The sequence below is a fragment of the Harmonia axyridis genome, chromosome 3 (assembly GCF_914767665.1).
Source record: "Harmonia axyridis chromosome 3, icHarAxyr1.1, whole genome shotgun sequence".
Classification (NCBI taxonomy): Eukaryota; Metazoa; Arthropoda; class Insecta; order Coleoptera; family Coccinellidae; genus Harmonia; species Harmonia axyridis.
The window spans coordinates 31,609,388-31,637,329 of NC_059503.1; the positions used below are offsets into that span (position 1 = coordinate 31,609,388).

The 27,942-nt window shown below is 36.7% G+C and overlaps 1 protein-coding gene across 2 annotated transcripts; it reads left to right on the forward strand.

The window, feature by feature from the left end:
- Positions 1-3,822: 3,822 nt before the first annotated feature.
- Positions 3,823-27,843, forward strand: LOC123674684 (ionotropic receptor 21a). Of its 2 annotated transcripts, XR_006746690.1 has the most exons (12): positions 3,823-4,188; positions 4,474-4,800; positions 4,893-5,015; positions 6,694-6,893; positions 6,963-7,085; positions 8,465-8,626; positions 8,681-8,922; positions 14,645-14,785; positions 15,230-15,422; positions 16,976-17,174; positions 25,320-27,337; positions 27,395-27,843. XR_006746690.1 is itself a non-coding variant. In XM_045609652.1 (11 exons), the coding sequence occupies exons 3-11, from the start codon at positions 4,995-4,997 to the stop codon at positions 25,788-25,790; spliced, it is 1,752 nt and encodes a 583-aa protein (XP_045465608.1). In that variant the 5' UTR covers positions 3,823-4,188; positions 4,474-4,800; positions 4,893-4,994; the 3' UTR covers positions 25,791-27,843. The 2 variants fall into 2 exon arrangements, 1 of the variants encoding a protein (XP_045465608.1); XM_045609652.1 differs by having other exon boundaries at positions 25,320-27,843.
- Positions 27,844-27,942: the final 99 nt, after the last annotated feature.

Here is a 27,942-nt window from a genome sequence, read left to right on the forward strand (position 1 = left end):
ACTCTGCTACTAGGATGGAACCTCTTCTGTGAATTATCTTCAGCCTTCTGAACACCAATTCTTATCAGGAAGCTATAGTACTCCAATCCCCATTCAACGAAGTTGATGTGATAATGCCAGGTATTTCGCAGGTATTCTCTCAGATTCAGGAACTAAAGTGGTCTAACATACGTACTATTCCAAATTCTGTATCTCAAGGAAGTAGTTCTTGATATCTATCAATCCCAAGAAAGGTTTTCTTTGTTCTAATCCCACGGGAGGTTTCTTCGTTCTAATCCCACGGGAGGTGCTTTGAGAAAATGAACAAAAATGATATCAGAATATGTTAACTGAATTTACAACTCCTTCTCGGATTTCTAACCAAGACATTACAAAGAAATCATTACATTTATTATCAAATAAACCTGAGAAGGAGTTTTGCTGACATTATTTGACACAAAAAGTATTCTACCAAACCTGAAATACGTTTCGACAAGACGGATGACTCTAAAAAAAAACTACTGTTTCAAATTAAATTGATTCATTCTGGTGAGATTATTACTTGTTGAATACTAATATTCATGTTAACACTTACCGAAAATCCCGACACAATTCTCGCCGATAAATAAGATTCCGAGTCTCAAATTAAATTAATAATGACTGAAATCTAAATCTGAGGTACTTATTCTTGCTGAAGTCTCAATCATCATTGAAAATCTTTCAGAAAATTCTCTCCAGAAACGCGCATCTGCGTTCCGACCGATAGTACACGATATGATACGATTAATTGACAAATTACCGCGTCTTCAAAAATTCCAGTAGCGTAACATGGAATGAAGCGTGCACAATCGTTGCAATCTCATGCCGGCCGGATAGCTTTTCGTGATTTTTATATTTTTACAATAATGCAGTCAGTTTTTCTGGATGTGACGGTGTTGCGACATACACTTGAGGATTAGCTTCACTCAAAATGCGGCAGTTTTGTTTGTTGACGTAGCCATTCAACCAGAAGTGCGCTTCATCGCTAAACAAAATTCGGTTATGAAAATCGGGAACAACGGCAATCTCTTTTTGGGCCCATTCGACGAATCTACGCCTTACTTGATGATCGCTTGGCTTCAATTCTTGCACGAGTTGGATTTTGTAAGCACGTAAACCAAGATCCTTCCGCAAAATCTTGCATAAAGTGGATGGACACAGATCCAATTCCTGTGCCCGATGGCGGATAGACTCATTCGGGTCTTCCTCAATGCTATGCTTTACAGCAGCAAAAGCTTCTTCTGTACGGCATCTCTGGGGATGCGAGTTATCAATAAGAGTTAACATGGTGAGAAACCGTTCCATGGTTAATCGAATTAACTGCTCTGATGGACGATTTTGTCGACGATAAAATGGACGTAGTGCGCGATACGTATTCCGCACAGAACCATTATTTTCGAAATAAAATTGCACTATTTGCAAGCGTTGTTTAGGCGTGAGTCTATTCATGATGAATTGCCAAACCAAACTGAGAATAAATCACTTGACAGCTGTTAAATCGGTTGCCATCTTGAACAGTAATGCCAACTTAAAGTTATATACCTCGAAAAAAAAACACCCTTTACTTCCATAAAGGTTTGTGAAATCATTTTTCATTATTTTTCAATAAACTAATTAGCAAAAGCAAAAGTGCATTTAAGGTGTTCTGCTTGAAATATCCAAAACCATTATTCATAAGATTAACCATTGAAGTTATGCCAAGGTTTTTAGAAATTTTCGACCATTCGGGTTATTGCGCTCAAACTGACCGCAGTTGCGAACCAAATGAGAAATCTATAAACGATTTGGTGAATAGCAACAGCCAGCCAGTTTCTGAACCAGAAAGTATTCAACCAATAGCAGTGGGCCCATGCAAGCTGCTCAGGAGACCACAGCTGCTCAGGATCGACCACATAAATACATCTGCGATTATTGCAAACCTTTTTTACTATTATATTTTGAACTATTATTTGAAACAAAGTACTTGAATGGATCTCATCTATATTCCCTTAACGACTGTAATAAAGTTTTTGCTGTTATTTAGCGTAATTGCACCTGCCTGAGCGCCATTACCCTATCGAGTCGGTCATTGGCGTTCATTGGATAACTTCAGAAAAATATAATTTCTGATTTATATTTTGATTTGAAGGTGAATTTATAAATATACAAAGTTGCTATACATGCAAGTCAAATGTTTCACGAAAACAGAATGAAAAAATCAGTTCTCGTTTCTTCAAAATTTGAAGATTTTCTTATGTGAGTGCCATTTGCCGTCTCTCCCCTACGTAAAATTTCAGTTCTATCGAAACTGTGAGTACAAAAATATTGAGTATTTCGTTTTTTCTTGATTTTTCTAAGGTTCTGAATGAGTGATGATGATGAGTTAAAATTTTGTAGAGAGTTTGAAATAAAAATTATATTTTATATCAGGTGTGTGAATAAGTCTTTCCCGTTTTTTTTCAAATTTTGAGCCTTTATTGTGAAAAAATGGTTACAAATGAATTATTGAAAGTATTGGCCATCGCTAGCTACAACTTTTCCCCATCTTTCTGGCAACATACGAATCCCGTTGCGAAAAAATTCGACCGGTTTGGCCTCTATCCAGTCATCCACCCATTTTTTGGCTTCCTCGTAGGAATGGAAGTGCTGGTCAGCCAGGCCATGCGTCATCGATCTGAAGAGATGGTAATCAGACGGAGCAATGTCTGGACTATACGGCGGGTGGGGTAGGACTTCCCATTTGAGCGTTTCTAAGTATGTTTTCACCGGCTGTGCAACATGTGGGCGAGCATTGTCATGTTGCAAAATAACATTGTCGTGCCTGTCGGAGTATTGTGGCCGTTTTTCTCGCAGTGCGCGGCTCAAACGCATCAATTGTCGTCGATAGACCTCGCCTGTGATCCTTTCATTCGGTTTCAGAAGCTCATAGTAAACCACACCTAGCTGGTCCCACCATATACAGAGCATGAGCTTGGCGCCATGAATATTTGGCTTGGCCGTCGATGATGATGCATGGCCGGGTAGTCCCCATGATTTTCTTCGCTTCTGATTATCGTAACGGATCCACTTTTCATCGCCAGTCACGATACGATGCAGAAAACCCTTTCTTTTATGTCGCTGAAGCAGCTGTTCGCAAGTGAAAAAACGCCGTTCGACGTCTCTCAGCTTCAGTTCGTACGGCACCCAATTTCCTTGCTTTTGGATCATTCCCATGGCTTTCAAACGCTTGGAAATGGTTGTTCGGTCAACTCCCAATGCTTCAGCAAGTTGTTCTTGCGTTTGACACGAATCTTCATCAAGCAAAGTCGCCAATTCTTGATCTTCAAAGATTTGCGGCCGCCCGGAACGCTCCTTGTCTTCCACGTCGAAATCGCCACTTTTGAAGCGTCGAAACCATCCGCGAACACTTGAATCATCGACACAACCTTCTCCATAAGCTTCCTGAAGCAACCGATGCGCCTCGGCAGCAGATTTCTTCAAATTGAACCAATAAAGTGAAACTTCCCGCAAATGACGTCGACTCGGCTCAAATTTCGACATTTTCACGATTTCAAAAATTTATGATGCGAAAAAATTTCAACTAATGTGTTAGTGTGGAATTGTTGACAGATGAATAAGCTTTGATTATGACATATGCAACCATTAAATACTCGCACAGTATTGGTGGCGCCATCTCTTACAAAAAACGGGAAAGACTTATTCACACACCTGATATGAACACAAACATCGCAATTCCAATTTTTTTTCGATATTATTCTTGAATTTCCTATTGTTCTAGTTGAGTGATCAAAATGAAATTTTGCCTGAGTCTTCAAATTGTCATTCTACATCAAAATGAGAATTTTCATCTCTATCAAATGTACAGTTTTGTAATTAACAGAAACACAAAAATTCGAACGGCCGTATTTACGGAACGAATTTTGCCTATGAACAAACTTAATCGTGGAATTCGAGATCGGAAACTGAATGTTGATGCAAAACTTTGACTGGATCGTTCACCTGAACTCCTCATTTAGTTTTTAGTTGAATTGACTGTCAAAAATGACATAAAATAAATCACATCTCATATATACAGGCCTTCACGGCCGCATAAATGCTCAATATCTGCTGACGCCAAATTAGTGCTCTTATTGAAATTTTAAATATCTTATATTCGCTCTGAAATCAGATGTGAACGGTTTCATATAATAGGTAATCATATCACATCCTTCATCATTGATTCAAATGTTAATTTTCTTAGGTATTTATTATTAGGGATCAATTTGAACACCTGTTCTTACTATTCATTTATTTACACAGGCTCGATGATACACTCTAGAAATGTTTTGTTTTCATTTCCCAAAATGAAGCTAGTCTTTGTGTTCTTACTCATCTTTCCTATATACGGTGCAAATTGGAATACTCACTCTAAAAAAAGATCTTTGCAATTAATACCTGATATTGACCAAAATGAGAGATTGAAAAGTTTTTTTGCAGCCGAGAACTCTCAGGATTTTGACATACCATCTTCCCTTATCGATCTGATAATGAATTTATCTACCAAATACTTGGAAAAATGCACTCCAATCTTATTATATGATATGAAACCGAATGAAAATATTGAGGATATTTTTATAAACGATTTGCTTCGAAGATTCAACTTGCCTCGAATTCATGGAGACGCTCAAGGAAAATCCTCGAGAAATTCGAATTTATTTCGTTATAACCACACATGTAAGGTTTTTATATTGTTTGTAGAGGACGTCATGGACACCAATATGATTTTGGGGCCTCAGAATAAAAACCAGGGGAGTTATTTGAAAAGTAATTAGAAAATTCAACGCTTTTGAAGGAGAATATGATATATAAATGAAATATCTTCGTGTGGGTGATTTGATGTTCCTCTTTTTTCGCAGGTGATTGTGGTTACAAAATCATCACAATGGCGCGTACATAAGTACCTATCCGAACGTTCTTCACAGAAGATAGTTAATCTTCTCGTAATATCCAAATCAGAAATGGTTGTGGAAGATGGTGAGGTGAGAATATTGCGAATAAGATACCACTATGGTTTATTATTTTCTTCTTTGCTAAATAAAATTCAATTCATAAGATGTGATTAAAAATTGGAGAAAAGCTCTAACTTGCCGTCAAATGCTTTTGAGCCCTTTTGATAAGACATATCACATGTATAGGACAAGTCAACATTGTAGTATAATAAAAACAAAATACCTAAATAGGTCAGCTTTTACAAAATGGGTTCATAATACCTTAACAGGAATACTGAAACGGATTATACTGTACATTCAAGGTTATAAATTAAAATACAAATATTTATAACTAGATATCCTACTAAGCAAGGAAAAAGAATATTGGACATGCCCTCAGGAGAAGTGCTAACCGTAGAAACGTGTTTCGGGCTTTCGGCCTTCATCAGTACGGTGAAAAATTGTTAGATGAGCAACACTTGAAGAAAAACAACAAACAAACGGAGTCCACAACAGAAGCCAGCCGTCCATTTGTGGTTTCCGCAGGAAGACCCAATGGGTTTTCGGGCAACAACCAACATCACCACGTGGGAAGCTATAGCTACCTGCGTGAAAACCTAGTCCTGGTAAAGATATGTGGAAAGGTTATCGAGGGTCAAATTACAAAGCAAGAAAAAATAATATTGGACATGCTTCTGTTGTGGACTCCGTTTGTTTGTTGTTTTTCTTCAATTGTGTTGCTCAACTAACATTTTTTACTGATGGGGGCCGAAAGCCCGAAACACGTGTCTACGGTTAGCGCTTCTCCTGAAGGCATGTCCAATATTCTTTTTCCTTGCTTTGTAATTTGACCCTCGATAACCTATCCACATAAATATTCTACTAGTAAAAAAAAAGAACGATATAAATCTGAAACTAAAAGTCGCTATCCCCCAGATACTCCGCAACATTATAGTATGCCTGTTTCAAAAGGAGTAACTTGACTCTACTCCTGCCTTTTGTACCTTTGAAAAGCACACAACTCCATATACCAGGGTGAGCCAAAAAGGTGTACCGAGCTTTCTGGGGGTGATATAGTAGATTGAAGAATAAGCAGTGGCGACGCCAGCTTTCAAAAACTGGAGGGGCCGGATTTTTTGGGGGGAGGGGCAAATGTATATTGTCAAAATACATTTTTTATTACACTTCTACATTTCTGATATAATTATAAAGGGTGTTTTTAGAGGGTGAGTATCAATTTTTTGGGATGAAACTAGCTGCATATCGTAGATTTTGTTCTTTAGAAGACACCAGAGACAAAATTGAGAAATGAAATTTTTCTACAAGCTCTAAAACGTACTTTCTATTGACGTGTTTTTCTGGCGGAACTTCAATAAATAGTTCTGCTGTAACCACATAATTAATTAGTTCAGTGAAAATTTTATTAATTCATTAAGCATGCTCAACGAAATGACCAGAATATTTCAAAGACGAATAGATTAAATGAAAAAAATGATATATTATCCTATTCAAAATGTAGGTGTTGGTGTTCTAACACTAAGTGTTGAAGCGATATATGAATTTGATTTTAAAAGTGGTCCCCCTCAAATCAGAAATCGACGTGTCCGAGTATTTTTTCTAAATTAATTCGTTTCGTTTTCAGAAGCCCGCCCTGTATATAGACGTCTATTACAGTGATTTTTCAGGAAACTTGACGCAGCATATCATTGCCTCTATATATTTTTTTCAGCAAACTCCCTATGTCCTTTACACCCACAAATTGTACATCGACGCTATAGCGTCCAGCAAACATGTAGTTCTCACCTCTTGGATGAATGGCAGGCTTACCCGACCAAATATCACCCTATTCCCTAAAAAAATGTCCGAAGGCTTTGCTGGTCATAGGTTCACGATATCTTTGGCTCACTTTCCTCCTTTTGTCATAAAAAGGTGAGAATCTGGCTAATTTTGACAGTTAAACTTTCTGCACATTTATTTTATATTTATTAAAAATTTTAGGACCGTCGACGTGAATGATAACATCGTATGGGATGGATTGGAAGTTCGACTCATCAAAATTTTAGCCAAGACTTTTAATTTTACAACCGATTTTATTGAAGCTCCGAACTCTGATGATTTAGTGTGAGTTGGTAGAGTATCGAACAATGTTTTTTCCACTTGAAATTTTGCTTATAGGGAAAGCTCAGGGACCCTTTTCCTACATACCTATTGAGATATTTATTCTTAAAGTGAAAACTACTGGAGCACATTAGGTGATTTTTGCGTGAACTCATAAAACTCTTTATAGCTCTATCATACGACGTGCATGCTTGGCTTACAGAGATACAAGAAAAAATTTTTTAATGTGAATGAAGATTCATTGAAATCCATCAAAGTATGAATTCTAAATCATTATATACGCGTAAAAGACTAAATTAATAAAATCGTCATTAATTATGTGAACGTGTACAGGGTGTTTGGTAATTCGATGTGACCTTTGAAGGGTTACTACTAGAGGTCATTTGCAGCAAATTAAGTCCAGGCAAGTAAGGGCCAAATGTGGAGGGTTACTAAGCTATACCGGTTTTCCGATTTCTCAAAAAATCGATGAGTTTTTTCGAAAAAGTATTAATTGCAAAAAACCATTAGATTGTGGAATAAATACGTTCTTGAAAGATGAAAAATGAGGGTTCATTTCAGAAAAGAGAATGGTTGCCCAAAACTCATACCTACAATCTTAAGAATAATTGGTTTTAAATGACCTCAACTTTTTTTTTGGAAAATTTCGTTGAATCAGGCATATTACCCGAAAAATCTCGAGTGAACTTGTCGTACAAATTACCTACATTTATTTTTTGTTTTAATTGGCTTTCTGAAAAGGTGCACCTGGAATAAAAATAAATCAATACTTGCCTGTTAATTTTTATACCTTCGTAAGCAAATATCTGCCAACTGGAATGTTTTGGAGAAAGACATTGATTTCTTTTGATATCAACATTTTCGATTTCTTATTTTTGAAACCATCCCATTTTCTTTTTTTAATGTAATGTTAATGTAATATCATGGTTATGTTAATTGTTGATCTTAGCATTGAATGAATTGACCAAAGTGATGATGGCTTCATTTCTTCAAAATATGCTAACATAATATCTTCTGAAATTCATTGATTTTGTATTTGAGCCTCCATTCCATGAATTTTTGAAAAACTGTTTTGTATCTTTCTCGAGATTGTTCGGGTAATAAATTATACGAAGCATTTTTCACTCTTTTTATTGAATTGATTTTGTCAAACCGTGATTTGAACCCTAGTGGTTAACCATACTCGACACAAAAAAAGAAAATTGCAGATATCGTGATTGAATATCGTTTGATGAATGAGCGCTCTAAAAACGTAGTATTAATTTTCCCCTTCCCTAGTTCTACAATAATTGAATGGATGTTATACCTATATGTATACTCGAAAACTGCCATGTTAATGACAATCGTAATTCTCATTTTTTGATGCCTTTCTCAATTCTCAGATCAGCAGATGATGTAGTTGAATTTATCAAAGCAGGCAGAGCTAATCTTGGAATATCAGGCATTTTCGTATCCAACGAAATCGCAAAAATTGTCGACATTTCCAACATGTACCATCAAGACTGTGCTGCTTTTATAACACTAACCTCTACAGCACTTCCGAGGTTTTCATCAGTAAGGGTGGTAATTTTTCTAAACTAGTGATAATATTTTTTTAGGTACAGAGCAATTATGGGTCCTTTCCACTGGACTGTGTGGTTAAGCTTAACCCTTATCTACCTTTTCGCTATATTTCCTCTAAACTTCTCACATAAGCATACTCTGAAACCACTTTTGAAAAACCCCGAAGAAATTGGAAATATGTTCTGGTATGTTTTTGGAAACTTTACCAACGCATTCACATTCAATCGCGGCGATTCTTGGACTAACTCTGACAAGATTGCAACACGAGTTTTTATAGGTGAGGATGTAAGAAAATTCACATCGTATACGTTAATGTAGTAAGAAAAATTTTTGGTGCCTGTTTCACCACTTGCTGATAATGTCCCAGGTTAGCTTTTCATAACTTATACATATAACATTTAAAATATGTGTTTTAAACGTGTTAGAAAACACATATATCATGTGGTTTAAATATATTTATTCGGTAGATAACCCAACTTTTTTCAAGACATGCGTCATATTTACATATTTTGCATAGATTTTTTTAAATTTTTTGAGCAGGGGTAATCCTCAAAAACGAACTACCTTAGGAAATATCGTTCAGTGACTCCTCGTTTGACAATACGATCTATCCGCTAAACCTAACCTCTGTTTGAAATGTATGTTGGTCACAACTTTGCTAATAGTTTAATCTCTGCTTTAGCCTTAAATGTGTTTCAGAAACACAAAATGACGCTGGACTTACAATTCACGTATACCTAATACCTACTTGATCACTGTGTTAACTGGCAGAATGATCAAATCTAAGTAGTTAACCTTACTTTCAGCAACTCAAATTACGCTTGATCATAGAATTGACAGCTGGTCACTTGATTTTTACGTTGATTGGCCTTTCAGAAACCGGTCGTCAGACTCCTTTATCCCGATCTGAATGAGGTCAAATGGCGTTAAATGGGATGGCCTGTCTCTTTTCTTTCAGAAAGAATATATTACCTGCCTGATGGTACAATGCACTATTCACTGACGGTCATCGAAAGATTCGATTTGCAGTACAAGTTTTGGATGCTTGTATCTGCTAGAAGATTTGTTATAGTCGAGGGATTCTCTGACTAATAGGTTGAGGTGTTTTTCCAAGCTTTCAGAACGTTTTTATGAAGAAATGTCTTCAACGGCAAAAGGTTCGCCTCACGATGGAGTTGGGCATTGCGAAAGAACCAGTGCGATAGAAGGCGGTTTTGGAGAATTTATTTTGTATGATCTGTTGAACTTCGTTGCGTATGGCGCGAAAGCTCAACACGTTACTGCGTAAGTTAGAATGGGATGAACAAGAGTTTTATACAAGATCAACTTGTTATAGATGGAGATGTTGCTGCGACGACATAGCTCCAAAGAAAATTTGGATAGCACCATTTTACTCTCTCAGAGGGCTTAGTACAGGCGCTGGTTGAATATCCGCTTCTCATATAAGATGACTTCCAAGTATTTCACTTAGGGTTCTCAGAGGATATCACATTCCTACGGTTTGACCAATCTTCGAGACAAGAGAAGGGTAGCGCTATATTTTTTGGGTTCATTTATATTAGACTTTTGCTGCAAGTCGGTCCACTTGATTTGAATAGACTAAATTGAGAGGCATGCAATGAGGGTGTGTAGCGAAAATTAGAGCTTGAGATGGGCTAGAAGTTTGGGCTTGAAGGAATTCGGATTTTGATTTCACATATAATCCAACAGCTGTAGCAATAAGTAACTCATCAGAAATTGAATTTAGGAGGGATCCGTCGCCTAAACCTAATATTCTATTGTGCAACAGCAAAATGCGCATCACCGGTCTTCACATGAAATATGTGTTTTCGCACAACTCAATTTTTAAATGCTAACAAAAAAGACAAACGAGGACCTACCAATAATATTTTTGAGGAAACAATAGGGATCTTTTGAAAATAGTTAGCTCTTTATCTTATAGTTATATAATAATAATAATAATAATAATAATAATAATAGTTTATTCTGAAAAATCAGTATAAACATTAATCGCTGAGGCGCAAGCCAGTATGCGATATACAAAATACAAAATATAATACTTTCATAAAAAAACCAAAATAATATACTTATTCCAAACAAATCGAAAATGAATGTTCTATCGGCAAATGGACCATTACATCATGTAACCAATGAAAAAAAAAATCCATAAAATATGAAAAACGGGTGTCCTATGGGTAGCTGGATTGTCACGCCAATGGAAAACGAGCTACTACATCCACACTGGGATTGCTTCGCAAATAAGAACTTTCATTAAGCAGTTCTATGGGTTAACAATCCTATAAAAATATTCCCTGCCTCTTTCCATAATCCAATGTCTCAGTTTTTTCTTAATAAGCCTTCGGCCATTCTTCAGATCATCAGGAACGTTCGTATAGACACGCGGTGCGAGGTAGGTGAAACATCTTTCTCCTATCCGTTTTTTAGCTCTTGGTCTAAATACCTGATTTCTTCTGTTTCTTGTTTCGTGATCACTAGTACTCATCTTGATATCAATCTTCTTGGCATTAACTGAATATATCATCTCCAAAGCGAAGAGTTGTTGTGGAGTCAGAACCCCCGAGACATCATACAGCTCACCAGATGGGAACATTAGTGGTTTCTCATAAATAGTTCGGAGTATCCACTTCTGTATAATCTCCACCCTTCTCATATGGCAAATGTATGCCCCACCCCAGCCAATGATTCCATATTTAATGAGAGACTGGCAAAGAGAGAGGTAAATTATCCTCAGGTATGACGTACTCATGTACCCTCTCAGATGTCTAAATTTTGGAAGCAGACATCTAAGTTTTCTCACCAATAAATCAATATGCAAATCCCATCGCAGGTGTCTATCAACCATAATGCCCAAATATTTGATCTTCTCCGCTTCAAGAATTGATACACCTCTGCCGACTTCCAGATTTCCCATGTGCGGAAGACCTGTCTTATAGGAACTAAACGGTAAGTATTTCGTCTTTATTAAGTTGAGTGTTAATTTATTCTCTTTGAACCATTGAATTTTACCGTACAAATCCTTTTCAGCCTTTAATTTTAATCTACTCCATGATGCATCCTCATATAAAATAACGGTATCATCTGCGAAGCTGATAATATCTCCGTCTCCTTCCATTAGTAGTAAATTATTCATATATATTATAAATAATATCGGTCCCAGAACAGTTCCCTGGGGAACTCCATATTCTGTTGACTTTATCTCACCCACATGGTCATTCACCCTTATTTGTTGAGTTCTCTCCGTTATGTAATCTTCAATCAGATCGTAAGCCCTACCCCGGAAACCAATTCTGTAAAGTTTTCCGAGTAGTTTTTTATGACAAACTGTATCGAACGCTTTGGCAAGATCTATGAAAACGCATAATCCCATCCTTCCTGTATCTAGCCAATTATATATATTTTTTGTTAATTTTCTAATCGCATCCTCTGTCGAACATCCCTTTCTGAATCCATATTGGTTGTCAGATAATATCTTATTCTTATCTAAAAAGCAGAGTATGCGATTTTTGAATATTTTCTCAATAATCTTTGCAAAGTTAGATGTTAATGTAATAGGTCTATAATTCTCTATATTTGTTTTTTCTCCTGACTTGTATAGTGGTACAACAATACCTGTCTTTAAAGTCCCAGGAAACTGCCCGGTTTCGAAACATAAGTTCACCAACAATGATAAAGGTTCACTAATTTCCCCCTTTATCTTTTTCAAGAGCTCAGATTTTATACCATCCTTTCCAGGAGCACCATTATTTTTCAGCTCCATTATGATCAATTCTACTTCACTAGGACAAGTTGGAAACAGAAATAATGAACTTCCACAAAATTTTACATCTTCCACACTTTCCTGGTTTTCTTTTATGTTATCAGCAAGTTGCTTCCCTATATTACCGAAATATTCACCGAATTCCTCCACTATCTCTTTCCCAGACGTAACCACTCTACCACTAGTGCTTCTAATGGAACTAATTTTTGTTTCAGGTCTGACATTCCCACAAACTTTATCCACGAAAGACCACAGAGATCTAGTTCTCGATGAATTTCTCAAAACACAATTATTCATATAATTGTTCTTTGCTGTCTTTATCAGCTTCTGTAAAACATTCTTATAAGCATTATACTTTTTTTTTAAGTCTGAATTATATGGGTCCTTAATGTGTTCCTTATATAAAGTGTTTTTTTTAATAATAGACTTCAAAATACTTGGGGTGATCCAATCCTTTTTTCCTGCTTTATTATATGTCAACTTCTTTTTCTTTGTATTGTCTATCAAACAAGTTGTAATTACATTAATTAAAGTGTCAGCAAATGCATTTACGTTTTTTCCTTTTATTATTTCCTGCCAGTTTATATTTCTCAGATAATCTTTCATTTTTGCATAATTAACGTAACTTTTATATGTGGTAGTTGTTGTTTTCTGATTTTTTTCATAATCTAGGCAAATTATTATAGAATAGTGATCTGTTATGTCTGTACGAGCAATATATGCATGATGATTTTTACCTATAGTAGTGTTATTGCTTTTCAAGTATATATGATCTAGACAACTCCCACTGTGGGGCCTGGTTATATCATTTATATAAGATCTGTAACCGAAATAACTCAAAATATTTTTATATTCTTCCACAACAACATCATTTGAAGCCATCAGATCAACATTCATATCACCCACCAAAACATGTTGATCACACTCATCTGCATTTTCTAGATTACAAAATAGATCCTGATTGAATCTTTGGGTGCAGATCTGTGGTGAGCGGTAAATGCCAGTTATTCTAATTATCTTACCTAGCAGTTGTATATCTACTTCCAAGGCTGTAATGTCCCCAATCGGCACTATCCTATGACGATATTCCAGATCTTCACGGATGTATATTATGACTCCATCATTTTTGTTATATGTTCCACCGTTGTAAACACTCGTGTACCCATCAATATGGTACACTCTAAGATCTGAAATCTGGAATGTTTCAGTCAAGACCACAACATGAAATCTGTCGATACAGGTTCTCAAATTTATTTTGAACTCGTCAAGATTTTTTTCAACACTTCTTATATTGTTATGAATGATTCTGAATTTAGATTGTGTACAATCTTTCATTTCTAAATCACATATTTGATCTATATATTTAGTCTCATATTCACCATCATCAAAGTCTCTCAAGAACTGATCCATCATGAACAAAACAATCAAAATAAAAATAGTCTAAAAAATACACAAAATACCCAAAAATAATGAGAAACAAAAATTTTTATTGATCGTTGAATAAATTCCAAAATAAACAGTATTCTAACATTATTTCCAAATACTTCCCTATTTAACTGTCTTTGGCTTATTTCCGTAACCACCAGACTTCTGTGTCCCCTTATTGCTGCTCGATGAGTGTGATCTCGTCCTCCCCAACTCACCCAGATCCCCTGCTCTATCCAGGATCTGTGATATGTTTGAAATCTCCTTACTAATCCTAGAATCTTCCTCAATCTGCAAATGATCGTGTTCTTTCAACATTTGCTTGTATCTTCCTACAGGGGCGGGACTATTGGGGGCACTGTTTATTACATGTTCAGCAGCCGTAGGTAATTCGGCTACTTTTCTCTTAGGACTATCAGATTGTCCAAGTTCCACCTTCACCTCTTCCCTGAGTTCTTCAACTGTATATCTGTCACCATTAACATAGAGGCACCTTGCCTTTATATATGCCTTAAGATTCTTGCTTTTGGCTAGGGATAACTGTTGTCTCAGAAGTTCCGCATCACGACGGTCCTCTTCACAGAGATCCTCGTTGATATAAACCTGAGTTCCCCTGAGCTTCCGACGATTGCTAACAACTTTTAATTTGGTAAGAAATGACAGAAACTCAACTTTGACTATTGACTTCTTCTTACCCAATCTATAGATATTATTGACCTCTCCCTCAGCAATCTCTGAATAATATTCATATATATGTGCTACTCGATTTAAATAACCGTCAATCAATTTTTTTCAGGATTCTATTGGATTTTCACGATAATAATTTCATCTTGTTACACAGGATCTATCATTGCCTTCGTAACATTACCTGTTTATCCAGAAACGGTAGATACAGTATCTAAACTTCTCCAAGGACATTATCGAATTGGAACATTAGGTAAAAATTAATAATTTTTTGTGGCCTTGAAAGCAGTTTCTTAATCAGTTTCATTATAATCAGCAGTTTTTGCTCTTTTTCATCTCAAAATTGAAATTGATTACTTGAAGCCATTATAGCGAAAAGGATAAAAATGGTGTTTGTTTCGTGTTCAAATTACAACATTCAAGTACCTATAGTTGGCATTAAACTCTTAAGCACAGACTGAATAGTTCTATAATCGAAAATTTTCATCAAAAACTGAATTGTAGCACAAATGGAGTAGAAAATCAAACTGTTCATCACGAACGCTTCGGAATTACAAAAAAGATTGATAATTCAAAATTCAAATTTGTGTGTGGTGTGGTATTGTTAATGTGATGTAAATAGATATCACAAAAATAATAATAACTAACTCATAATGAAAAAGGCTATAAAATACCACTGATCTTTTTTGTCTTTTAGATAAATCAGGATGGGTCAATCGCTTCGAAAATTCCAGTGATCCTATGGTTGAAAAACTCATGAGTGAGGTGGATTTGGTTCCAACTGTAGAAGAAGGTGTAAAAAATACAACCAAAGCACTTTTTTGGCCTTATGCTTTTTTGGGATCTAGAGCTAATTTAGACTATATCATACGCACCAAGTTTGTGCCCAAGTAAGTAGATAAATCAAAAAATATTATTTCATTAAACTGATAAAGGGTTATACATTCAGTGATTTCGAAAGTAAACGTAAATAAAACACAAACAAACACAACACAAAACAAATATTTATAATATCAATCAATCAATTTTTATTTCAATGGTGCTTGCCGTTAAGTTTGAAATACATCATTTAAATGCCCTCCTCGCGATTTCTTACAGGACTTGGACTTTATGAGGTAATTTTCGACGACTCGTAGTCACATTTCGGGCAATATCTCTCTCTCTCTCTCAATAACTTGACGGTCTGAAGATTATTAGCATAAACACGATCTTTCGTATAACCACACAAAAAATCCAAAGCTGAGTGAAAAATATGCTTCGTCGTTGAAGAAAATTCGATGCGAAAAATCTTCATCCATACGTTGTTGTTCAAGCACCCAAACGGCTTATGTTTTACTCATTTTATGGTGAGCTGATTTCAGTTATTGTATCAACTAAACCTTATTAAGGTGAAGATGTAAATTTGGAAGCGAAATACGCCATAGCGTGCCGTAAGAGCGGCCCAAATATTGTGCGCGGTGAGGAATGGATAAGGCCCGGTGCACACATCCGACTTTTGTAGTTACGACACCGTTGCTGTGTCGTACTTGCGGCCTGTGGTATAAAGAATCAAATGGGAGCATGCACACTACCCGCCGTGCCGTTGCGACGTCGTAACTGCCATCATGCGGTCGTTTTTTGGTAGCATGTCCCTCTAGGCCGCAACTGGGCCGCAGTCGTACATGCGATATCTCATTACTCTTTTCTATATTGACCTGTGCACACATACGACTTTTGTCGTGAGTTGGCACAATGGTAGAGAGGGAATTGGATATCGAGTTCTTCATTGAAGAAACTAAAATGAGTTGATGTCATCAGAAAAATTTATTGGGTAGTAGTATGTTGTTCTCATCAATTCTTCGAACAACAGGATTTTCAATAATTTATCTCTATTTCTCATGATCGGTGAGTCCGCTGGTAGCCTATATATTTTCTTCCGAACGATTTCATCATTGTCTACAGTTATTGCGAAAGTAATAAAGTGTCTTATTCAAACTCTTATTGATAAAAATTTAAATTCAATTTTTGAAACAGCTAGAGATTTCAAGATCATATAAGTGACACCGCAACGGGTGTCGTAACTGCAAAAGTCGGATGTGTGCACCGGGCCTAAATTTGGATCTTCTTTCACCTACAGCGGCAGTATATTTGGTCTCAAATCTCACTCACCGATGATGATGGATGTGTGTATCTCTTGCACCTCTACTTTACGATCGGACATAATAAATGGGAGATTTGTTTCATCAGTGGTTGGTAGACTCCACATACTATTGACAAATGGTTGTTTTCGATGAGCACTTATCTCGATAAAATTTCAAGCCATCGTTGAGCTAACGGTACTTTTTTACACCTCACTGTTTGATTAACTGTGATTAACATGAGAAACTCGAGTTTATCTGTTTTAGCTCTTACAAAACCTTAGTAAATGATAAACATTGATCATCTCTAATATCTAATGTTTTAGGAAAAGAAGAGCTATTCTTCACATCGGTGACGAATGTTTAACAACATATTCTATAGCTATGATTTATCCCAAGAATTCTGAGTACGGAGCTGTTCTCAGCGCAGGTTTGGATCGTGTAGTACAGGCAGGATTCTTGAAGAAGATGGAGAGAGACGTTGAATGGTTGGTGATGAGGTCTTCTACAGGAACTCTTTTAGCGGTTAGTTCTGATGTATTCTGGATGTAATTGTTAATGTTCTCTGAATTCGATGAAATATAATTATTGAAGGCTTCCATGCCCGGATTGATGAAATAGTTGGAAAATATGGTGCCTTTTTTCACTTTAATTGGTTTTTCACGCGATGAAAAATATACCATTTATTTTCTGAACGTATTAAAATAATATACAAGGATAACACAGGCCAACACACATTTTGGTGCCTGCGATTTTTTAACTGTTCCTGAGTAATTTTTGGATGCAGAATGTAAAAAAGTTCTCAGATTTTGTCTATCAGATCTAGTTTTTGAGATTTTTGAAAAAATTGTGTATATAATTTACGTTATAACTGTTATAATATATAATATTACTATTGACAGTTAAAAAAACAAAGACACATGGATTTAAGTATTTATTGCAAAAACTTAATTTACATAATTACATTAGTCACTAATCACATAAAAATTTTCTTTAATACGATTTTCTAGAATGGAGTTTACTAGGGCAGTCTCGCTGAAGGCTCCAGCAGTAGTCCGCCATCATGTGGCTATCCCATCGTCCTTGATAACGATCTTCCATAGTTTTAATATCCTGGTGGAATCTTTCCCCCTGTTCTTCACTACAATCACCTAAGTTTTCTGGAAAACGATCTAGGTGGCTGTGGAGGTAGTGAACTTTTATACTCATATTACAGCCGAGAATATTAAAATTTGAAAGCATAGTTTCCACTAATTCTACGTAATTCTCTGCTTTATGATTGCCAAGAAAATTTTGTACTACTTGAACAAATGAACTCCAAGCGTTAGATTCAGTCTCGTTCATTGATGTGGTGAATTGTGGATCTTTAACAAGTTGCCTTATTTAAGGACCATCAAATATACCAGCGTTTAGTTTTTCCGTGCTAATTCCAGGAAATTTACGTGACAAATACCCAAAACAATTTCCATCTCGATTTAAGGCCTTCACAAATTGCTTCATTAGGCCTAGCTTGATATGCAAGGGCGGAAGTAAGATTTTTTCTCTTGAAACCAAAGGTTCGTTGATCACGTTTTGTATTCCTTGAATCGTGACATCTCTTGAAGTCCAATTTTTGTTAACCCAGTGCTCATTTTTAGCTCTGCTGTCCCAAAGGCACAAAAATAAGGATATTTTGTATAACCACTCTGCTGTCCAAGGAGGAAGTTAACCATTTTTAAATCAACACAAAATGACCACTGATGTTCTTCGTATTTAATTTTTCTCAAAACTAATGCTATTGTTTCATATTCTTCCTTCATGGTAGTATAGGAACATTGGGTCAGGGACAATTCCAGGTATCCATTTGGCTAATTAGATTCTGGGAAATTTATATTTTGACGATTAAGTACATATTTATCACTTTATTTGTTGTCCTTCATCAGAAAAAAATATATCATTTAACCTGTAACGTGTATCTCAAAAACTAGAGCTGATAGAAAAAATCTGGTGGCATTTTTGGAATCAGCACATTAAAAACATCTAAAATCAGATGTTAGATTTCTGGCACCAAATTTTTTTTTTCATTTTGTTAACCTGTGTAATTATTTACTCAGAGACCATCTTCAACATATTCAGGTGAAATACTTGTGGGAAGAGATTGAAGTATATACACACATCGTCAAAAGTCTTGCCCCCCCTAGTATTCTCAAGAAATAAAGAATCCATGTTCTGGAAATGAGATGAATATTTTCCTCTATTTCAACTGCAATATGAGTATTTGATAGGAAACCTTTGTTTGTTAATCTTTGCTTTATGCAGGATGAGACAAAATAGGAAAAATGAGAAAACAATTTTATATTTATCGATTATTTATTTTTGATTACCTAATTATAGTTATTCCACTACTGAATCTAATTTTAATAGTCCGTATTACCACCTCTTATTTCAATCAACTGCCCAATATGCCTAGACATCCCGCGAATCAAGTCATGAATGAAATTTTCAGGCGTTCAATTCTTCCTGAAGGAGTAATCTCAATTCCTGAAAAGTTGAAGGTGGGTTTTGTGATTGGATATTGCTCTCCCTAAGTAATCCCATAGGAGCTCAAGTGGATTAATTTCTGGTGAGTTTGCTGGCAATTCATTCTCTGGATATTGTTCTCTTGAAAAATGTTTGCAACCCTTCTCCATTGTGGTAAAATCCAGGCTTGGTGAAGTACTGCCCATTGCCGACGGGTAGCTTCATGTCCAGGTGATAGCCGAGGTTCTCTTAAAGGTCTTCTTGCCCTTAAATTTGAGGAATGCAGTGGTCTCCTAATGGTACTGGTTGAGACTACCCGTCTATAGGTACTCAAAAAATGACTTCGAAGGGCTGTTGCCGATACCGATTCATTCCAGTAAAATTTGCGATATAATGGTCTTCCCTTGCAGATGTTACTGTATCGACCAGGCACTGGTCTCCGGGCAACGCTGCCGGTTTTCAGGAAAAGGGTCACACCTTACTGAAGTCCGTAGAATATTCAAACATTGCGCAATCTGGTGGTTCGACAAAGCTTCTTGATGTAGGGATACCATTCTTGCCTGGTCGAACTGGGAAATTAGATGTCCCGGCATTTTCCACGGAATATTCTCAATACTACAATTTTCGTTATTCGCTGAAAACTGATTAATTTCGATTACACCTGTATTCTCCTGAACAAGAAACATTTTTTGCTGGTTTATTGTTTATCTTTCTCTGGACCGAAATCCGCCTCTGCAGTTGCGTCCCTCGTTAAAGACGTCTTCATAAACGGGTGTCCCGTAGGTCAGGATACTGTGCAGCACCTCGCACAGAACCCTCCTTTCATGATAATTGAGGCCAATAAGGTTGATTTCAGCCTTGTCAAAGCTCCCTGCTTTTCTGTCGCGTTGGTGACCACGTGTTTGATGTGTCTCGAGTAATACATATTTTTCTCAAAGATGACTCCCAGATAACTCAGCTGGGCAGACTGTCCTATCTTCTGTCTCAACCCGGTCTTTTCCTGGCCCGTGCTGTTTCGAGACCTCTTCAGGACGAGCAGCTCTGTGTTCAGCACTGCTACTTCCAGATCGCTCTCATTCGTCCACCTCACCTTCCTTTCGACTACCATCTCTGCAATTAAAAGAACCTCTTGTTCCCTCTTCTCTTCACTACCAAAGCGCATACGCGATTTCCTCCACGTCTCTCCTATAGTCCATTATAATTCAAGTTCCAAATCAAGTTCCAAATCAAGCTCGTAACTATTATCGATCTCTGGGGGCACCTTCTCCAGCATCTATGTTTAATCATGCCAGATTTAATGATTCTGTTTTCGAAATATGATTCGCATTCGACCAGATATTCACTAACGTCTGCGTTTCGTAGTTCTTCTATAATGCTCCTCCAATTCGCCATATTAAAAGCGTTTTCAATGTTCAATGGTTGACATTAAACACCATTTCTTCTTGGAGATTTCACCATCGTCTTCCGACGTAATATAGCGGATATGGTGGACCTGCTACTATGGGTACCAGGGCACTGTGGGGTTTGAGGAAAAAGCTGATGAACTTGCAAAAAGTGCATCAAGGTTAACACCTGCTGGACCTGAGCCTTTCTGTGGGCTAGAAAAAGACCAATATAAAGCTGCGGTCCAGCTATGGGAGTTGAACAACAGGATAATTCCCTGGACTTGTTCAGGCAAAGAAATTCGTGACGATTTCACCTACCTACGCCAAAAAGTTCTAAAAGTTGTCACGAGCCGAGCTTCGGGTGATGGTGGGACTGATGACGGGTCACTGTTGGTACAAACGTCATTTGTATTTTATGGGAAAGTCAGCAGACGAGATTTGCAGGCTCTGTGGATCAGAAGCAGAAACAGCCGAACACATGGTATGCAAGTGTCCGGAGCTGGCTGGCTTAAGAACCATTCATATGGGTGAGCCGGTCCTGGATACCAGAGAGGTAACGGACAAGGCCTCTGAGGAGGTTGTCAGTTTTATTAACGTCATTGAAGGAGTAGGGTAGAGAACAAAAGATCTATATGGTCGCAGTTCCCGGATGGCTTACCGTACCAAAACGACCCCAGTTCAAAATAATAATAATAATAATAATAATGGTGGACCTGCCGTTCCGAAAGCCGTGTTGGCTGTCCGATATGACCGCATCATCTGCCTTGAAGACGAATACGTCTTCAAGCCTGTTCAGAATAAGTCTCTCTCAGAGATTTTTGAGTACGTTTAATGAGCAGATCGGTCTATAACTGGATGTTAGAACTACATCCTTTCCCTTCTTCCGTATGGGGACGACCTCAGGTATCTTCCATGGCAATGGAAATTGTTCTTCATTAGATGATATGTAATTAGAAATATGAAGCAGCTCTCCTGGCTGCAGAGCATGACACATCTCTATTGACAGTTCAGCCATACCGTCTGGCCCTGGTGCCTTGTTTCATTGTACAGATCGCACTCCTGTCTAGAGATGAGCGATACCGTGATTTCTAGATCACGTTGTGAAACGTTCCTGTTCCTTTATGATATCAGTGAAATTAAAGCGTGACGGTGATCACCGTTTAGGTATCGTATTCGGTTAGAGTCCGTTCCCCGTTCCGCAGCACTGGGAGTGGGGTCACCCCACTACCAGTGCTGTACGGAACGTTCGCTAACCGAATCCGATACCTAAACGGTGATCACGCTTTAATTTCACTGATATCATAAAGGAACAGGAACGTTCACGTTTCACAACGCTGAGCACGGACCGTGCTTGTTATTATTATTTGTATGAATCACCCAAACCTCAGCTCTTTTGTCTTTCTGTTAATTCTTTAGAGGTAACAGATTTGTGGAATATGGATATGAATAATTTTGGACATCGAAAAAAAAATAATACCTACAAATACAATAATTCACATGTGAATATATATTGATAATATTGAATGGCTGATACTGCATCAAATAAAATAAGAGAAAAACAGAAAAAGTAACAATCAGAAATGTACAAAATATAGTAAAACCAGTTATTGAATAATTAAATTTCCTAAATATATCTGATATTTTCTATTAATTTCTGAGCTAATCAAAGAATTGTGAAATCTCTAAATGAAAAGGTATGATTTTTAGGACATCGAATAATAAATAATTAGCCATATGCATATATTCAGACGTTTATTTATTTAATAATAATGATGAGTAATCAACCTCCAAACAAAATACACTCATTTTATAATTGTATAATATCGAAATAGTTAAGGGGCTAATACTGTAACAAAAAATGAGAGAAAAATTAAAAATTTCACAACAAAAAACTCAGAAATGGGTAGTTAAAACAGTCCCTAAATAATCGAATTTCCCAACTATATTTGATGAATTTTTCGAGAGAAAAATACAATTATTCCTATTCATTCTCCACCAACGACAATTACAATTGAGGAAGAGAATCATTTGAGTTTTTTTATTAGTTAGCCTGCTTGGACGTTCTGTTAATTGTCCGGCTTTCGAAAACAATCGTCCGTACGAAACTTATGTGGCTAGAGTGCATCAGTAGTAACTGCCGACAAAGGTTCCGAAGCAATAAAAACATCAGGCTGGCAGGCTGGCTTCATAATTTACGATTGCACGGACGTTGATAAGCCCTGAAAATATCTGGAAATGTTCAAACAGTGATCCCGTCACGCTCTGTATTCGTTTTTCGGAACCGTGACTACCTGTGACAGTCTGATATCAGTGATTAAATCACAGTTCGTGAAATATCGCTCAACTCTCTACTCCTGTCCAACTCTTTTGTGGTGAAAATATCTGAGTTATGGGTGGTCATTCTAGACCAGCCATACTCAACGTGCGGCCCTTTGGCCTTTTTTATGCGTCCCGAGCCAAGGCATAGTCCAGTATTACAATTTTCACAGTAGTATCACAAATAAGATTTCGAAATTACGCAAAAATAACGGTATTAATATTTACTCATTTTCCTTTGTTTTCTCCCTTATTGCGTACATACTATGATACTACCATAGTATAAGGAAATTCCTTATACTATAATCTTCTTAGCGAGAATGCTTTATCTCACTTTTTTTGCTCTTGTAGTTTTCATTTCTATGGATTCTTGGGTGCGTTTTTAGCTGATTATATAGTTTTTTCTGGTCAGTACCATGATTTTTAAAACCTCTTTTAAGCATTATTGCGTGAATTATGCTAAAAAAGTGTTTAAAAATCATGGTACCTACCAAAATAAAAAATTGCGATAAAAAATTAGTCCAATTTTCTTAAAATCATCAATAGTATCCCCGGTTTTCGTTTTCGGGAGCGTTTCCCTAACATCTTGTATATTTTTATTTTCGCACTTCCCTACTAATATTACAAATGCGAAAAAACGTAATCTGCCTGTCTGCTACGCTTTGACGCATAAATCACTGAATCGATTTTGATTAAATTTGGTACACAGACAGGAACCAGTAGAGCTTAGAAAAGGACTTAGGCTACTTTGTAACCGACTTAAAAAAAGGGTTTTGATTGTGCGCGATAAACGAAAACCGCGCGGGTTACAGATAATTTTACAAGCAGGTAAATTACTACGGCCCGCAAGAATGAACAGAAGCAATTATGCGGCCCACCGTAAAAAAAGGTTGAGTCTGACTGTTCTAGACCGTTGTAACGTAACTAGGGATTGCGCCTTGATTTGATATTCAAGCTACTTGACTTGAACTTGAGTTGATTTCAGTAGTAGTTTTTTAATGTCAAGTCAATTACTTGATAAAATAAATAATTGACTTGACATTGAAAAACTACTACTTGACTTGAACTTGAGTTGATTTTAAGTCAAGAAGCTTGAATATCAAGTCAAGCCGTGAATCCCTCATCGTAATGTCTTAGTAGGGAGAGTTCCCGAATAATTTCTATCCTCTTCTTTGTAGGTAAGTTCCGGCTTAAAAGTGGTGCCTCAAGTCAATTTGATACTATTGACCCCAAATTTCGTCCTTTAACTTCTCAAGTAGGTGTTGTTATCATTATTATTATTATTTGAACTGGGGCCGTTGTGGCTCGGTAAGCCTCCCGGGAACTGCGACCATGCAGATCTTTTGTTCTCTACCCTACTCGTTCATGGAAACCCAAGGAGCTCGTCAATGACGTTAATAAAATTGACAACCTCTTAGGCCGTTATCTCTCGGGTATCCAGGACCGGCTTCCTCATATGAATGGTTCTTAGGCCAGACAGCTCTGGACACTTGCATACAATGTGTTCGACTGTTTCTGCTTCTGATCCACAGAGCCTGCAAATCTCATCTGCTGACTTTTCCATACGGTACAAATGATGTTTGTACTGACAGTGCCCCGTCAGCAGTCCTACCATCACCCAAAGCTCGGTTCGTGACAGCTTCAAGAGCTTTTTGGCGTAGGTAGGTGAAATCGTCACGAATTTCTTGATTTGAGTAAATCCAGGAGTGTTAGTCCAGTGGGTTATCCTATTATTCAACTCCCATTGCTGGAACGAAGCCTTATATTGTAAGAAGGTGTTGTTACCGACGATTCTTCTCCCCTCTTATCAGTCTTTTCATGTTGGTTTCTTCTTTGGCCTCTCGAACCTCCCAGCAAGTTATTCGCTTCCGTATCTTCTCTGAGCTCAGTGTAACATAAGGTTGGCTTCTGGACGCTACTTCCTCAAATGTGCGACCTATCCTCATCCAATTTAACCAGAGAACTATAAATACCACTTCTTGGCCATCACCATCATCAGTACGGAGCATTAGAATGCTCCATCGAGTTATAACCCATGACCTAGATACCTTTGAAGATGTTAATCGTGTTTGTAAGTGTAATTAAAAACCGTCTAAATTTCTCAGCTCTACTGAAAGTGATGTGATAATTGTTGTGATGTAAAAATATTATATTTGGATATCAAACTGGAAATGGCTTGTGGACGCTACTCCCTCAAATGTGTGGTCTATCTTCACCCTACCTACCGAAAGAACTATAAAAACCACTTCTTGGCCATCACCATCATTAGAGCGGAGCATAAGAATGGTTCATCGAATTATAACCCATGATCTAGATACCTTTGAAGATGTTAATCGTATTGGAAAGTTTAGGTGAAAAACCGTCTAAATTTCAACCAAAATTTTTCAGCTCTACTGAAAGTGATGTGATAATTGTTGTGATGTAAAAATATTATATGAATATTAAACTGCTAATTAGTATAACGTTTCAGGCAAACAAAGGGAAAGCAAGCTCTCTAACAGTAGAGGACAGAGCACTGACACTTGATGATACCCAAGGTATGTTCTTACTACTCGGAATTGGTTTCATCATGAGCATTGCTAGTCTCTTCTTTGAAATATTTGGAGGTTGTTTCAATGTATGTAAGAAGAAGGAACGTTTCAAAAGTGGTGGCAGCCTACCCAGCAATCCTAGATCTTACAACGGGATAACTCCAAAACAACGAACACAATTCGTAACTACAATAAACATCTACAACATGGATATGACTACGATCAATAACAACGATTTTAATAGGCAATTGGTGGTAAATACTGAGGTATTGGAGGATGCATATAGATCCAATGATTCCAACGATGGCAGTCTCAATTCAGCAGAGATTGAGAATAAAATAGATGATCTATTTGATTTTGAGGAATATTTTGGGGAAAAAACCATTGATGATCTTTATTCAGAAAAGTGAAACATTTGTTAGAATTAATTTATGCTTACAGTATTCCAAATAGTATAAGAGCCAGTAGACGGCAGACCACATATATTTCAGGAAAGGCTAGCTAAGCGTTTATATGAACTTTTTTTCATGAAAAGAGTTGTTCTATCCGACGCCAAAGATATTGAACTAAAATCAGGACCAACCTGTATTTTCATATTCGCGAGGGAGAAAGATTTTACTGTTTGCTAGGTCGAAGGAACCGACGTATTGGTCTGCCTTCAGAAGTTTATACTTCTGAAACTTCAAAAAATGATGTACACTAGTGGAATAAATTAAAGGATCAAAATAAAATTCGAAATTTTAGCGGTTTTTCGAATGGCTGTATTTTTGTTAACAATGATCGTCTCTCAATTTAAAAAAAAAACTTTTTATCTGTGTTCGTCGTTTTGATAATTCCAAGAATTTATAACAATATAGAATACAACCAATAAGTGATAAATATCTCAAATTTCAGTTGTCAGCATGTTTTCAGCATAGAAAATGACCACAAAATTTCTTTCGAATAATTCATATTTTGTCTTTAGGCATATTTTTTCTCCTGCTTTCAATTGTTTTTCACTAATTAATTATTTCATATATGAGCAAATTCTTATAGGTACTTCACTAGACGTTCACTGTGTTTTCAAGAAGATATTTACTATTTACTTTCATTCACGACTTTCACGAGATAGGTATATTAATCCTGAATAAATCAAATTCTTTAAACGTTTTCCAATTTCAAAATTCATAGAAAAAAATGTTAGATGATGACAACTTTGAATGACGATATCGAAGCTGAATATATGCCCTTTTTTAAATCTGAAAAATGATTTTGAATTCGAAATACAAAGTGCTATTTTTAAACTGAACACTTCAAAAGAGGAGAAAGGACTCTTTCCTTGGAATATAAAAAAAAAATTATATCTCTCTGACTCGACCTCGGCATGTGTCAATAATATCCCAAGTTTCAATAAAATCCGCCGATGAGTTTGGTTCTGATGATGGTTTCATTATTTCCATGAATATGAAAACTCACCCTGCAGCTTTTTGAGGAAAGGTTGAAATTAATGTTTTATAGTAAATTCGTAATTCCCCAGTCCTACTCTACCCCTGATAAGAATTTGTATAGTTACTTTCGGGACACCCTGTATAACATGTTATCAGATCATTGAGGGGGGACCCACAGTAGCCACTGTCGTGGTTGAAGAAGAAGAAGATCATTGAGGGGACGTGCATAAAACGCATTCAATATTATTGATATTAGGTCTATGATCTTTATCTATGGTAAGGTTATTTTTTTTTCTCTGTCGGTGTCAGATAAACATTGACAGTTCAGTAATGATGTTTTTGTATGGCTAACAAATGCAAAATACAATGCGATGCATGTCTAAGATTAGCAATGATAGTACTTATTATAACAGGAATTCTTTCAGCGGTGCCAAGTGCCATGAGAATTCATAACAAAAATAGGATTTATTTCATCGCTTTCCTCTCAATGCTTTGTCTCTGTTCAATTTTAGGACTCATAGGACTCGGTTGTAAGATTTTGAGAGCTCTGATGATCTTGTTTTGTATTCTTTTGGCCTTATCTTTAGTGATGGATTCGGCAATTTTAGCCAGTGATCTCTGTTCAGTCGATACTCCTAGCACAATATTTTTTGAACCAGAAAAACCCAGGGGAAGACCTGGTGCCTTAATTACAGTTGATGACGCTGACCAAACTCAATGCTGTCTTTTCGGAGATACGTCTAAGGATGTAACAGGAAAGTGGACCACTACCGTCATTGAAGAATGCTGCACTAATAAGAAACAATATAATACCGTTATATCGAAGATATGTAAATTGAAGGGTTACGGTAATTTCGAATATCGATGTAATAGTTTAAGAAGTGAAAAAGAGAAATTTACCCCAGAAAATTGTATACTTTTGAAAACAAGTGGTGGTTTAAAGCTGGTTGTGGATCTTTTATTGTTAATACTTGCAGTACTTTTTTTGATAAGGACGAAAAAATTGGTCAAATAATAAAAATGTTCAAAAATTTAACTATTTCGTTCTGATTCGTTTAATCTTTCGAAAACAACAACAACAATGTAAAATTCACACTACTCGACTCGCGTTGAGGTCGTCTCACAAAGATACTTG